This window comes from Astyanax mexicanus, chromosome 19 (genome assembly GCF_023375975.1).
Source record: "Astyanax mexicanus isolate ESR-SI-001 chromosome 19, AstMex3_surface, whole genome shotgun sequence".
Taxonomy (NCBI): Eukaryota; Metazoa; Chordata; class Actinopteri; order Characiformes; family Acestrorhamphidae; genus Astyanax; species Astyanax mexicanus.
In genome coordinates this window covers 20,779,878-20,796,303 of record NC_064426.1, presented here as the reverse complement: position 1 = coordinate 20,796,303, position 16,426 = coordinate 20,779,878, and the positions used below count along the sequence as shown (strand labels likewise).

General features: G+C 39.6%; 1 protein-coding gene across 4 annotated transcripts in view; it reads left to right on the top strand.

Annotated features, from left to right (window-relative positions):
- Positions 1 to 16,426, top strand: part of kcnc3a (potassium voltage-gated channel, Shaw-related subfamily, member 3a) — a 142,149-nt gene that overhangs the window by 87,778 nt on the left and 37,945 nt on the right. For all 4 annotated transcript variants that reach the window (XR_007427086.1, XM_049467614.1, XM_049467612.1 and 1 more), the window contains exons 3-4: positions 6,618 to 7,611; positions 13,747 to 13,953. Coding sequence is in view for 3 of the 4 variants with exons in the window: in XM_049467614.1 (XP_049323571.1) it covers positions 6,618 to 7,611; positions 13,747 to 13,953 (1,201 nt within the window). In the remaining variant the exon portion in view is untranslated. The remainder of the gene's footprint in view (positions 1 to 6,617; positions 7,612 to 13,746; positions 13,954 to 16,426) is intronic.

Below are 16,426 nucleotides of genomic sequence, written 5' to 3'. Positions count from 1 at the left end.
AAACACTCTTTTTAATTATTTAAAATGCCTGTTCCTAGTTAGATAACCTAGGGGTTGTGCTAAATTACCGGTTTTGAAAAATGACCTGGCTAAAGTAGCTTAGCTAGCCACCTGTTCAGGAGAAAAGTAGCAGCTCTCTGTTTTTCTTGTACCGTATTTTTCGGACTATAAGGCGCACTTAAAAACTTTTAATTTTCACAAAAATTGACAGTGCGTCTTATAATACGGTGCGCCTTTTGTATGGATTTTACTCGTCAGGTTGTAAGGAGCAGTAAACACACACTCCGTGCAGCGTTATAGAGAGTTTCAGTGCTATACAGAGTCCAGAGCCGTGCAGCTCCGAGGCTGAGCAGCAATAGCATTAGCTAGATGCTAACCGCTAAGCTAGCTAGCTTATTCACTGAGATCAGTATTATCTAAATTTTACTCGTCAGGTTGTAAGGAGCAGTAAACACACACTCCGTGCAGCGTTATACAGAGTTTCAGTGCTATACAGAGTCCAGAGCCGTGCAGCTCCGAGGCTGGAGCAGCAAATAGCATTAGCTAGCTTATTCACTGTTCAGAGATCAGTATTATCTAAATTTTACCCGTCAGGTGTAAGGAGCAGTAAACACACACTCCGTGCAGAGCAGCAATAGCATTAGCTAGATGCTAACCGCTTAGCTAGCTAGCTTTTTCACTGTTCAGAGATCAGTATTTTCTAAATTTAGCACTTTTAATACTGCTGGAGCAGTATTATTAGAGTTAGATGCTAATCGCTAAGCGTTCACCGTTCAGAGGTGAGTTATCGGCCTGTAAGTCTGTGCTGCTTTGCCTGGCTAGCATTAGCTAGATGCTAAGCGCTAACTCTCTCAGAGGTGAGTTTTATCAGCCTGTAATCTGCTTGTTTACCGTGTTAAAACAAGCTACGGGGGGCGAATCGCTAGCTAATATCTCACTGTCTTACCAGAACACGCAGGATTACTCAGTGTAACGCTGTCGTTTAAGTTTGGGTTAACTTTACTAGTTTAGGTGACTAGCTAGCGTGCTAGCGGATAGCTATGCTAACGCTGGTGCAGCAAGCCTTAGTGGACATCTGGAAATCTAAGCTTACTGTAAATAAACTGAAGCACGTTACTCACCCAAATAAACAGTTTTCAGGAGAGGAATCTGTGTAGATTAATATCCAGCACTCGTTTGACTTTGAAAGAGCTATATTTTGTATACTGAGACGCTCCACCGGCAAGCGACCACCCCCGGTGGGGGAAGGGAAACATGGCGCCACCCCTGTTCACTTTGATATAGGCACCCTTTCTAGTGTCACTTAACGCGCCTTATAATGTGATGCGCCCTATGTATGGAAAAATAGCAGAAAATAGGCGTTCTTTGATAGTGCGTCTTATAATACGGTGCGCCTTATAGTCCGAAAAATACGGTAGTCTTTCTATGCTCAAAGAGTTCTCCATCTGTCAAACTCCCAAACTGCCAATATTTACTCTTGTTTTATTCCGTTTTTTGATGAAAGCCAAAGCTTTTTCGGTTGTGTAGCAGCTTACGTTTGGGCTGGACCAACCCACATGCTTGTTAGCTTCCATGACAACCTCGGAGCTGGCGATTTCTGTGACGTACCACGCAGTTCTAGTAGGAAAACACTGGCTTAAGCTCTGCTGACAAGAGATGACAGTGCCTGAACGTATCATTTTCTACTGAAAACATAACAAATACATATTCGTCCTTTTCCAAGCAAGGTTACTCAGCTGTTTCTGACTCAAAAACACAGATTTAGGCTACGTTCACATAAAAAACCACATTGCTCAAATCCGATATTTACTCAGATTGGATTTGACTATCTTGACGCCTCACATTCACAAATGTAAGTGATCTGTATTTGTGTGTAATGTGAACAAATCTGTCCCTGAAACGCCTCACATGCGCACATTGATACGTGTGTAAACGTAGTCTTCTTCACCAACAAAAAACATCACATTATAGAGACGATTTGTAGCTTTATAAAGGGAAATATGTGAAGCATCTTTTGCTGGAGTGGAAAAAAAGACCAGGTGGTTTGCTTTTGCTGTTTTTGCAGCTATAGCTGCACAGCTGCACCAAGAGATGTTTCTGTGGGTACAAGAGAGAAGCAAGTAGTGCATATGTAAAAGCAAAAAGACACATGACCTCCGATTTGAACGTTCACATTCATGTTGCATGTCTGTGGATCGGATTTGTATCCGATTTAGGACCACATATGAAAGTGACTCAAATCTGATTCAAAAAAAAAAAAACAGCCATGAAAAATTCAGATCTGATCCACATTTCCACATAGTCATTTTAATCTGGCAATGTGAAAACGGTTATAAAAAATATGTACATGTTTATGTAACTTAACACATTGCTGACACAAATGTTCAAATGCACACACACACACACACACACACACACACACACACACACACACACACTGCTGTTTATGCATATGGGTGGACACTGGCGTGAGCCGACAGGCTGAGATGTACAGATTGTATTGATTGCAGGTGATAGGAGGAGAGGTTTAGATAAAGGAAGAATGCTCTCACCAGCCGATCAATACACATCTATCTGCAGCAGAGCACACACACACACACACACACATCTGTTTCCACAATGGAAGCCATGCACAACACTCTCCTCTATAACTCACTATAACATACTCTCTCACATGCACTCTGTCTATCTCTCTCTTTAAAATCGTCCATCATATTAGTTTTCTAAGGACCTGTAATAAAACTGTTGTGTTTATTTTTCTGCAGTCTTTTTTTTAACCAGGCATCCTTCTCTTCTTTCTGTTCCTCCTTTTCCTCCTGCTTCTTCCTCTTCTTTCCTCTGGTTCTCTCTCTCTCTGTGGTGTTTCCTCCATCTCATTGCAGTGGCAGGAGGGCTGATGCTGCTGCATTCAGGGTCTTCATGGCACATTAACACATCATGCACGTGCGTGCGCACACACACACACACACACACACACACACTCATACACACACAGGCACTCTTTTTAACTGATCGTGGTATCTGGCGCCCCCTGTCTGCACATTGAGGCTACATTCAGTGTTAGATTTCCTCTGCAGTGGACCAAAATACCTGACAGCAGGCTGCCTTAGTCAGTATACCAGTAAACATGATTTATAATATATATATTAAGATTCCAGAGCTTCAGGTTTGTCCGATCTGTCCTTTGTGGTAAGAACCGTGTCTAACTTATCAGTCACTAAATGATACACAGAATGAAAAATGCAGCATTTTATAGAAGACGATAATGTGAATAAAATGTAATTTTATAGTGCAATAATATGCATCAGACATCTGTTAGCCATCCCGTTACAATCATGAACTTCTATCTAATGATTGACTGTGTTAACCCTAACCTTAACCCTTAATCAACCATAAAATCGAACCCTACACCTAACCCTAACCTTAACCCTTAACCTAAGCTTAAAATCTAACCCTAAACCCAATCCTAAAATATTAAGATAAGTGTTTTGATTAAAGTTGAATGTAGGGTTATATTCAATAGAGAACCATTTACTTTCACATTTTAGTTCATTTGCATTTAATAGACATGTAGTTGAATGTTAGTTGAATGTCAGTTGAGCATCAAAGGGGCCATCAAATGGACCATCCAAGTAAACTGTTATCGACATTCTTTAGATTGGGGCAACATATGTTGCTTTTTGAGATCTTTTATCTGCTTCATGTTGTCAGACAGATTCTATTTAAGTGATTTCTTGATTTTACAGGTCTGGCAGTAATCAGACCTGGTTGTGGTTAGTAGTGAAATTTAACTCAGCTGTCCAAAAAGTGTGACTAATCACAGTCAATTTACTGGGGCAGAGGTAAACACTTTTTCACTAAATTGATTTGGATAGTTTTTTTTCCTTTAAAAAATAAAATTATAATTTAAAAAGTTTTTTTTTAACATTTGCTCAGGTTATATTTGTTTGATATTAAAGTTTATTTGTTAATCTGAAAAATGTAAGGGGTAAAAACTTTATTCACTCCCCTGTATGCACTTAATGTGACCTAACAATGTACAGAATTCATTGATTTTTATTTTCCCAGCTCCAGGAGGTCTCATTCAATGTAGTTTTACATGATTTTTTTAGATGAAAAAAATATGATGTTTAATGTAGTGGAACCATCACTCCAAGTATAATGGATTTTTTTATTTCTGTGCTCTGTAAACAGTGCTAGAAACTTCACTCTATTCCATTCTTTTTCTGTGCTTTTTGCCCTTGTTTGCACTCTTTAATTTCCCTCCTCTACACGAGTGTCCACAGTTTGTAGACATAAACAGACTGGGATGCACCTAGACAAACTTAGATCCTAGAAAAACAAGTCTACATAAAGAAAGCTCTGTCATTCCCCAGCGTTTTAGCTCTTCTCATCCTTATATTTCCTTTAACCTCTGCATTTATATGGGCATATATGCTTTTGTGTTCTTCTATAAACAGGATTAGCTGTTATTCTCTCATATTGTTGGTCTGCAACCATGACTACGGAGTCCTGATTGGTCAGTCTGATTGTAACACATGGAGAAGGCTCTGGTTGAACATTTTAGAATGGCTCTGAATTAACATGCACACTTATTTGGGTAAAAAATACAGTGCATCCAACAAAAGCCAAACATACCAATTCTGCATGCTGAACTACACCATATGTACAACTGCTACTTCATTGACCATCCAGCAGTAAAATTTGCTGGAGGAAGAGTGGAGAGACACACAGTCCAAGCTGCTTGAGGTCTAGTGTGATGTTTCCACCAATCAGTGATGGTTTGGAGAAACATGTCATCTGCTGGTGTTGATCCACTCAAGTCTAAAGTCAGCGCAGTGTTTGTCAAGAAAATCTTACAGCACTTCATGCTTCCCTCTGCTGACATTTCATTTTCCAGCAGGACTTGGCACACTGCCCACACTGCCAAAAGTACCAGTTGGTCTTATATAATTTTCTAATTTTCCGCGACTGATTTTTGGGTTTGCATTGGATGTAAGCCATTATATTAAACAATAAAATAAATAAATGCTTAAAATACATCACTCTGTGTTTAATACATCTATATAATATATGCGTTTCTCATTTTGAACAGAATTACTGAAATAAAGTAACTTTTCAATGATATTCTGCTTTTTTGATATGCACCAGTAAATGTTGTGGATTTAAAGCCCTCAGCAGAATAATTTAAGAAAGCCTCTGCAGCTCTGCGCTGGATTGGTAGTAGTTTGGTACTGGGCTGATATTGGGCTGGTTTTGGACTAGTACTCAGCTGCAGCTGCACTAATGCATCTTTTTACTGTTGTTCTTCCCTTGTCTCTGTGCTCCAAACCCTAGAATGAATGTCAGGGAACACTGACAGTGTCATTTTGTCATTTTGTCCACAAGTAGCACTTAATCTGTGCTGCATGACCAGCCCTGATGTCTAGGGGCAGTGAAGGTGATTGAGTTTTGATTTCGTTATTCTCTGTCCACTCTCTATGAATATTGATGGGGTCATCTTCTCATATCTCCCTCACTCCCTTTCTCTCTGTCTTTCGCTCCAGTGTGCCTCTCTCTCTCTCTCTCTCTCTCTCTCTGCTCATTTCTCTTTGGCATTGCTGTCCATTCCTTTATACTTTTTCTGTTTTAATTATGTTTCCCTTTACGTACACAAACACGCAGGTGTGTACAGAGTCTAAAGACTATATAGAGCCATAAAATCTCAGGACATTTGCCTGGTAAAATTGTTGAGCACATACAAAGAAAAAAAAACTGTGTTTTACTTATTTTTCTCTGTGTGGAACATTTGCTGAGAGGGTCCAACTCTTTTTATAGGCTGCTATGCTGTGTTGTGGCCACTGGAGGGCCATTATCAGTCTCAGGGCCCTATGGTACACCCTGCAATGCTTGTTGCTATCTTACACCATGTCATCAGTCTGTTTTCACGCCTTAAAATCACACATTAAAATAGTGTCGGAGTTTAGGAATAAATCTACACTAATGGGCGTGGTGGTCTGGAAGTGTGTTTACGTAAATTTCTGGCCTGTTTCTATCTTGGCAGAGGTAAACACAGGTTCGCAATTGACCAATTAAAATCCTGACAACAGTCAAAAATCAGCCTTCCAATCCTATCTTAACTACTCCCCCACTCGTCACACACACAAATAAACACACTGCAGTGTGCAAATGCAGCTTTTAACTCAACAATAAACAGCGTAAATGTACAGGTCAGTTTCCTCTGCTGAGATGCGCAACAACACTCAGCTGTTAAAATATCAATGTGCCAAAATCAGAGCACACCTGATTCATAAAGGGAATGGCAAGTGATACACTGAAGATAATTAGTTCATGCCTTTTGCGCGTTTTGAGCCGTGCAAGGCATATTTTTTGCGTCCTTATGACACCAAAGACACACTGACACTCCCTAAATCCAGGTGTGCGATGTGCAAGTGACTGCCGCGCTATAGATCACTAAAATAGGGCCCTCAGAGTCTTAGGTTATAAAGCTGACAAATAAGAAGCATTCATTAATTTATTCAAAGACGAATCTACTCTGACTAAAAACAAATGAACTGAATGCTAACATGCTAACATTAACAACACAATCTCTCTGTCTCTTTTTTCTCTCTCTCCAGTACGTGGCATTTGGCTCCCTCCTCTTCATCCTCATCTCCATCTCCACATTCTGCTTGGAAACGCACGAGGCCTTCAACACCATCTACAACAAGACAGAGAATGTGACGGTGGGAAACGTGACACGAGAGGAGGTGTCGTTTGAGGTGGTGACGGACAGCTGGCTGACCTATGTGGAGGGCATGTGCGTGATCTGGTTCACCATCGAGGTGTTCACGCGCGTCATCTTCTGCCCAGACAAGGCCGAGTTCTTCAAGAGCTCGCTCAACATCATCGACTTCGTGGCCATCCTGCCCTTCTACCTGGAGGTGGCGCTGAGCGGCCTGTCCTCCAAGGCAGCTAAGGACGTGCTGGGCTTCCTGCGAGTCGTCCGGTTTGTCAGGATCCTCCGAATCTTCAAGCTGACCCGCCATTTCGTGGGCCTGCGGGTCTTGGGCCACACGCTTCGGGCCAGCACCAACGAGTTCCTGCTGCTCATCATCTTCCTCGCCCTCGGGGTGCTCATCTTCGCCACTATGATCTACTACGCCGAGCGTATCGGCGCCGACCCCGAAGACCCCACGGCCAGCGCCCACACGGCCTTCAAAAACATCCCCATCGGCTTCTGGTGGGCCGTGGTCACCATGACCACTCTGGGCTATGGGGACATGTACCCAGAGACGTGGTCTGGCATGTTAGTGGGAGCTCTTTGCGCTCTGGCTGGAGTGCTGACCATCGCCATGCCCGTGCCCGTCATCGTCAACAACTTCGGTATGTACTACTCGCTGGCCATGGCCAAGCAGAAGCTGCCCAAGAAGAAGAACAAGCACATCCCGCGGGCGCCGCAGCCCGGCTCGCCCAACTACTGCAAGCCGGACGCCCTGGCCATGGCCACCGCTTCGCCGCACAGAATCATGGGTAACGTAATTGGCGGCATGGTGGGCTCGGGCAGCATGGGAGGAGACTGTCCGTTAGCGCAGGAAGAGATCATTGAGATCAACCGAGCGGGTGTGTGGGGTAAGTGAATGTATCATTCTTTGTGTTTATCTGCATGTTTTGCTGCAAGTCTGTGTTATGAATTATGAATCAAACATGAGGCAAAAAATTAAAACCAGGAAAAAAATCATTAAAACCAGGAAAGAAATTATTAAAACCAGGAAAAAAATTATTAAAACCAGGAAAAAAATTATTAAAAAATTATTAAACGAAAATTTTTTTCGTTTAAACCCAATAATATGAACAAATTTAGATCACTACATTACTGTATTTTTCAAAATATACATAAACATATGCGTATTAAAGCCACTGTTGAAGTACAGCATTATTCAGTGAAGTTACACCAGTGCTGAGGCTGAGTGCAGTGGAATTAGCATTAGCCACTAACCGCAGCGCTAGCGTTTTCATTTCATTTACTAGCGCTAAAGGCAGCTTACAATAGGACAAAATTGTCAATGTTTGGTTACATTATTTTGTGTTTATTAACTACAATTCTAGAGGTTTGTATTTGAAAATTATTTATTTATACAGTACAAAAGCTTGGATATGCCTTGTCATTCAATTTTTATATTATTTATTTTATTTGATATGTTTTCCCACATTGTAAATGAATTCTAAAATCATTCAGACAATGAGGGAATACATAAGGAATCATGTAGTAACTTAAAAGTGTTAAACAAACCAAAATACTCTGACTCAGAAAATGCTGCCAAAATGTGCAAAGCTGTCTCTATTCAAACAAGAGGTTTATACCTAAAATATAAAACATATTCTGGTTGAACGCTTTTTGTTTACAACATAATTCCATATGTTTTTCCACTGAATCTAATGTGCATTAAAAATTTTGACTAGTACTGTATTTAGAATTTTTGTATAGGGAAAAATACATGCTGCTCCCAGTATATATTATATTTTACTACAGTCGTATTTTGTCAGTTTTTGACATAAAGAAAAGTGTCTAACTGGTTTTATAAGATTTCAGTTTCAAAAAGCTATGCAAATGTGCCTTGCTAACATATGAAGTGAATGTTTGTGTTATTAAGAAAGCACTCTCACACACTTGAGCTAATTCTTGACTCTTCTATAATACAATAAAGTGAACAAGCACTATAAAAGGATCACTTATGTCAAAGATTGATAATTAGATTAGTATGTGCTGTTAAGTTTTTTTATTTTATTTTTTTTAATTATGCAAGATTTCCAGCTTGTATACTAGGAGATATAGTTTTTTTAATCATATCTTGTCTCAGGAAATGAGACACTGTACAGAGCAGCTAATGCAGAAGTCCTTTGTACATATATTAGTCTTACCGGCCTGTTCAGCGATCAGATCACATTCAATCTAACCGCAAGAAAAGCCAAATGTAAACCCACTCCGGATGCTTTGTGATTGTATTACCGTCATGATCAATCAAACCCTGTTTAGAGGTGATCAGAGATGCACACAGCAGCCTTCTCCTCTGCTGAAAGCCTGCATGTTTTAAACAGGTTTTATTTATGTTTTCTGTAATGGTAGAGGATAGATGAGAGGTATGCAGTGAAAACGTTGAAAATGGTAATTTGTTTTTGAGGATTAGGGATCTGATCAAAGCAGGAATGCCTTTTATTTAAAGCTGTAAAGTGAGACCAAGTCTGTTCACTCGACGGCCATCTTTACAATGCGACCAGGCACTTATGTCCAGTCATGCAAGACCAGCCTTCCATCTGTTTAATCCATGAGTCCAAAATACAAAAAAAAAATCAAACATTGGATTACCATTGCAGAAGAACATCATTGAAAAGTTACTTTATTTCAGTAATTCAGTTTGAAATGTGATATATTATATAGATTTATTACAAACAAAGTGATCTATTTTAAGCGTTCATTTCTTTTTTTGTTGATGATTATGGCTTACAGCCAACAAAAACCCCAAAAAATTAGTGGCTCAGAAAATTTTAATATAATAAAAGACCAATTGATACTTTTGGCAGTGTGGGCAATGTGCCAAGTCCTGCTGGAAAATGAAATTTCCAGCTTCATAAAAGTTGTTAGTAGAGGGAAGCATGAAGTGGGTTAAGATTCTGGAGTTGATATAACAGTGGACCAACACCAGCAGATGACATGGCTCTCCAAACCATCACTGATCATCAGTAATGCATAAAATTATAGATTAAGAGGCGCCTCTTTGAAGTGAACAACTGGAACCGGCTCCACAATGGGAGCCGTTTTAGGATCCTATTTGGGAGACGTTTTTTCCTTCAGTATCTTGCTGTCTCTCTGCCTCCCTGTTGTTGCGCTTGTGCTCTGCAAGTGCCACAGAGCCGACCATTTTTTTTTACGTCGCTTTTTTCACCCGCCCCGCACCACCACAACCACCCTCCCTCCCTCAGTCGGTGCCTTAATGTCTCCACTGTCCGCATGTCAAACAAAAAAGTATTAAGTATTAAGAATTAAGAAAAGTCTAAGAAATTTGATATCAAGCTGTGTTGAGGGGCTGGGCTGGAATGTTTTAACCCCAAATATTTGCTTTTCGAATCATGTTGATGCTCTTATGACTGGCAATAAAAGAGAATGGCATCTCCTTTACTGTGTAATATAATTATTACATTATATGGACAATACTTTTGGGGCACCTACAGGAGCTTTTTTTTAAGACATCCCATTCTAATGATGGAATCGGTCCCCCATTTACTTTAACAGCTCTAATAGAAGATTAGAATTTTTGCAGTATGGAGTCAACTGTGGTTCCTAAAGGCTTCCACTTTCCAGTAATAACACTCATATTTGATGGTGAAAAATCTAGAAGGAAAGCAAGCTGACTTGCTGCAGTGGTGGCATCCTATTACAGTACCATGCTGACGTTCAGTTAGCTCTGTAGAACCACCATTTATTTAATTTACTTCATTTTTTAAAGGCAGACTGCATGGCTAAGACTGTAGTTTTAACATACCTGTGGCAAAAGAATTGGGTGAAAATGTGTGTCCCAACACTTTTGTCCAATCATAGTGCACACTCCAAAGCAATAGCCAGAAGACTGACCTAATGTATGTGTAATTAGCAGATCTGTTGTCTTTTATATGCAGGTTTTCTGTGTGTGTAACAGTGTAACAGAGTTTCAGTGCAGCTGTTCAGGATCTCCAGGGTGTGTAGGTGCGTGTTCATGCAGGGTTTATGTATAGACGCTGCTTTTTTAAGTTTTGCCTGTCAGATCAACACAGTCTGTGCTGTCATGTGACCTGTCATAGCATCGAGACGGCAAGTCACAGAGGCTTTTCCAGCCTACACACAGCCGGCTTCAGTCCTCCTTGGAATTTCATCATATTTCTGTGGAGAAGAATGGTGCCGCTTTTAATTGGATTTGTAAGCGTGTTTACAGTGTGTGTGTGTATTTAGTGTGTGTGTGTGCAGAGCGTGAGTATGAGTAGTAGAATGGTTGTGCACTGAAAAGAAAATTTGTGGCTGAAACAGAAGCAAAAAAAAAACCAAAAACATGAATTTGGTTGCCAGATTTTTGTTCCACCATTGAATACATTACTCAGCCAAAATGTATATTGACATTTTAATCCTAAACCTAGTAAACATACCAACAAAGCACAATACATCTGTATTAACAGTGCTATTATAATCGTGAATTTATTTCAGCAGTGCTATTCCCGCAACACACGCACACTATCTGGATAGCCATAAATGTAACTCATTACTGCCATTCTAGTCTTATATTTACTTAGTCATAACTGTACCATTAAGGATTATATTTTCAATAGTAACTTATGACTTGATCAGGATGTATCATCAGATTTTAAGAAAGGAAGATTTAAAGCACTGGCAGCTCTTAACAGCAGAGCTATAGACAGTATTTTCTTACTAGACCTGTGTGGTAAATCACACCGCCCAGTCCTATTTCCACACTCAAGGTTGCCAGGTATAAACAACAGAAACCAAACTGTGCTGCAGCCATGAAGGGCGAGTTGGCTCTTTATCTGCTGAGCAGATAATCACTGATCTTCCTTAAGGTTGCTATCCACAGCTAGGTAATTTATTAGCACCACTAGCATAGTACAGACTATTATAGGCATTTTGGACATTATGATATAATACGATATATAATGCGATATTAAACAAAGAAAATTCACACTGTTCTCATTTCTCATTATATATATGCTATAGACAGATTATATCTGTCCAGTATTATTTAATATACCATAATCCTGGATATATGGAGATATTTGGAGTGCATTATTAGTATCATGACATTCTGGATCATTGATGACTGTTACAAATCTGATATATATCTAAGTTAGGGGTGTGCCATATCATATCATATGCAATAATAAAATGTAATTTTTATTTTGTTGCAGTAATGTATTCTTGAAATAATTTTTTTTTTGTCATATAAAGTGTTTTGTCATAAAAATACCATAAAATATGGCAATATTATTTCAGGGCCATATCGCCCACCGCACCACAGATATTAGGATATAAAGTGAATATTGTGGTGATGTACTGTATTGTTATTATTTGCTACATGCTCTCTTCACAGTAACAAATAGATGGTAGAAATCAGTTCCAGTTGTAAGCCATCCCATTATTCTCTCTCTCTCTCTCTCTCTCTCTCTCTCTCCTTCTCTCTCTCCTTCTCTCGTCAGTGTAGCTCTTCTCTTGTTCTGTTCTTCCCACACTTCCCTTTCTGTACGCTGTGAGTAGGCCTTGCCTCTGGCTCATTTCTGTAAGTTATTGTGCAATGCGTTAGGTCAGATTAGATCCGACAGCTGCGTCTGAAACTATAAGCACAAATTCCCCTGCGGCGGCTTCTTTGTGTGTTGTTAAGTTTGAGAAAGAGAGCAGAAATCATTAATTGACTCAATTTGAGTGCTGGAAGAAGAATGTGTGATACAGATTTTAGTGTGTGTGTGTGTGTGGGAGGGTGTGATTGTTTTGCTGGTATTTTTTTGCCAGTTCGTTCTCCAGCTGGTCACCAACGTTGCAAGACATTGTTATCTAGTTAAATGCAGGTCGTGACATCGGGTGACCAAAATTCATTCAATGTTAATAAAACATCTAATGCCAACGTCAGTTTGAAATAGAATACAGATAGAATAGAAACTGCTGACATTGATATTTCGTTGATTTGATGCTGTGATGACAAGTAACCCAAATCCAGTGTCCACTTCAAAATATCAAATTTCAACATCATACTGACATAAACTTCCACACTCAGTTTGGTTGATGAGATATGGTGGCTAAAACACAAATGTCCACTGAACTTCACAATATTAACAACCATGCACTGTAAAATAGAAACGTTGTTAGATGTTAATGTTATGTTGTTGGTTTTCACTATGCTGTTTAGTAACCAAAATTCCAAGTCTGTGTAACATTTCAAACCAGTGTTGGTTTTGACAGTTGTGTGACTTTGATTCTCTCCAGCCACTTTTTTACATCTGTGTAATGTTAAAGCTTGATGCTTAACCCAGTGTTGGTTTTTGACAGATGTGTGACTTTTCACATTGGATTTTTAAAATCCAAATTAAACATCTATATAATATTGGAGCCTAATGTCTATCTATTTAATATATGTACAGTCAGTTTCTACATCTGTCTAATTTTGTTTTTGAACTGCTGCGGAGGAAAGCGCAGTGACTCTGATACATCAGCTCACAGATGCCTTGTGCTGAATGACATCACCCTTTATAGTGATGAGTGGGAAAAACGCCATCTACCCATCTAGAGACAGCAAGGCTAATTGTGATCTGTCAGGGCTGTCAGCTGATGACAAGCTGCATGACCGGGATTTGAAACAGCAATCTTTCAATTACAGTGGCAGCACTTTTTTTTCTGTTGTGGTTCAAAAAACATTTATCTTTCTTTGCCAGTGTTTATTTCTATATATTTTTAATTTTTTTAATTATTTTGTTCCTGAATAACGTTATAAACGTTAAGTTACCTTTTGGCCTAATTTTCATATGATTTCTTGTTCAAGCCTCACTTAAAAGTATTTAATTCTGATGCCGTATCACTACTGTGACTACCTAAGGGTTAAATAAATACAAATAAATATATAAAAATAAGTATTAATTTTAATATGAATGATTTTCATCTCTTGCTCTTTGTTTTCTTGTGTGTGTGTGTGTTTGTGTGTGTGTTTGTGTGTGTGTGTGTGTGTTTGTCTGTCACAGACTCAAAGCAGAACGGGGACGCTGCAAACGCAGCCCTGGCTAACGAGGACTGTCCCACAATAGACCAGGTGCTGGGACCAGACGACAGGAGTCCAGCCACCGGCGGGCTGGGCTCTGGGACGGGGCGCGAGCGGTACCCACACGACCGCGCCTGCTTCCTCCTCAGCACCGGAGAGTTCCGCACCACAGACAGCAACGTCAGGAAAGGTACGCCCAACACACAACTTACACACCTGACCACACTCACACTTTTAGTACACATTACAGAGAGCAGGATCAGGAAAGGTAAGGAATGCATGCTCAAGAGTTTGAGATAATAATCAATCATATACATGTACTCATACAGATACACACAAACATACACACATAAATATATATAAACACACACTATCACTCAGAACAAAATCTTCTTCCATCATAATAAAAGACTTCTACAAACACTTTATTATTATTAATACATAGTAGGAGTTTCCAACTCTGGTCCTGGAAGGCCGAAGTTCAGCTCAGTTTGTTGATTTTCCTGCTCAAACCAAGATGGTTATAAATAAATGGGCAGTTTTTACCCATACTGACTGAAATTCATGGACACTGTGCACACATATGGGGACTCAAACTAGCAAATGATTCAATTATAAACTATATGCAATTTTACCCCCTCAAAAATGGAAAATGTAAGTCGTTTTTACGTTGTATTAAAATATTATCCTGTAGGAACCTGTAGAAATAGATCAATGTAGTGCATTAACTTTTAACATTGACTCAAAATGACCCTGACATGCCAGAAGTCACAGGGGACAAGTTTGAGAGGAGACATTTATCTTATTCTTTGGAAGCTAAAACCCTTCATCTGATCTGACCCCCAATCGGCACTCCCGGGACTCCCGGGACTCGCATGCTGACCAGTGTTCAGCCTCTCTCACAAGACAATACCTCATAACTTAAACAGGTTTGGGCATTCACAAACCTGGACAGCTTGAGGTAACACTTTGTGATCAGTTTATATACTGCTATCCCATGACTTTTGACATGTCAGTGTATTTAACAGAACACTTCAGATATTATTTTGTACTAAAATATAAACAAAGTCATTTAGATTGGGAGTTTTGTATGAATTTAATGCTAGCGAAACTTATCGGCTTTCGTTTCTTGATTAAACCTGGAGAAAGGTACCAGGTGTTACTATGATTTTAACATAAATATGAAATATGGCCATTTTAATTGCTCTCCAAAACTTGCATCAAACATATTGGTCGGCCCTAAATTACACCCTAAACAAGAGGCATTACGATGCTCATTGCTATCTTACACCTTATCAAAAGTCTTTTTTTCACGTCTTGCGCCTGCATCGTTTAAAAAGCACGGTGCTTACGAATAAATCTGCGCTGATGGGTATGGTGTTTTGGAAGTGAGGCGTGTTCAGCTAAATTTCTGGCGTATTGCTATCTTGGCAACAGAAAACACATGTGCACCATTGTCTAATTTAAACACTACACCCCCACTCAATGCACATACACCCCCACTCGTTACACACACAAGAACAAGCAGCAGCACACAAACCCAACTTTTACATCAACAATAAACGTAATACAGAATAAAATAACATTGCTGTTCCCGTAATTGAGATCTGGGAAACGCAGAAATGCTGCGCCATTAAAATAGAAATCCAGCCGAAGTCAGAGCGCATCTGCCTCTTAACGGGAATGTGAAGCAAGAGTCACGCTGATTGGTTTATTTCATGTTATGCCCAAAACACACCCAGGATTAATTAAGAGAATCAGTACATGCCTTTAGTGTGTTTTGACAAGCAAGGTGTACTTTTCCCTTTGTTACGATAGCAAAAACATACTGACACACCCTAAATCAAGCTGCATAGTGTGCAGTTGATAGCTCGCCTATAGATTGCTAAATATAGTTTTATATAATATAATATTATATACAGTAAAGCTTTTTCTTTGGGGACATCTACATGTGCGAGGTTTGTGTTGAATATATTTATGGTACATTTTAGACCAAATCCTTTCTCAAAACCATTGGACTTAGCTCATCTTCACCAATTATTTCAATTATGAACAAAATCAGTAAGTAATGTAATCCCTCTTTCTACACATTCACACTTTCCCTCATATGTATTAAGTTGCAACAGTTAAATCAGTCGTGTTTGAGCAGGTAAATGGCTAAACTCTGCTGGACCAATGCCCTCCAGGTCTAAAGATAGATTCTAATAGCACAAATACCAAACACACACTCACACGCCCCCGCAGATCCACCTCTTCACCTCCCCAGTTGTTCCACCTCATATTCAGCCACATCCATCATTCTGACAGCTGTCTGTCCTTAGCAGAGCCGCTCCCACACATGCAGCAAAGTGGACACACACACACACACACACACACGCAGATCTCTTCATCTGTTCTCATTTCACACACATTCGTTTCATCTGGGAGAAATATGTGGAATTAAAATGTCATCTTATCAATTTGTTCAGCAGCAGGGCAGGGAAAATAAGGCAGTGTCATCAAAATCTTCAGTGTAAATCCCACTGGGTCAAACTGGGTCTGGCTTAAAGGGCCCATATTCTAGAGTTTTCTTGTATTTTCTTTTAATTTACATTTTAAGGTTACATTTACAATTTAAGTCTAATTCTATCTTACTCTTCTTTCAAGACTGATTTAGGGTAAAT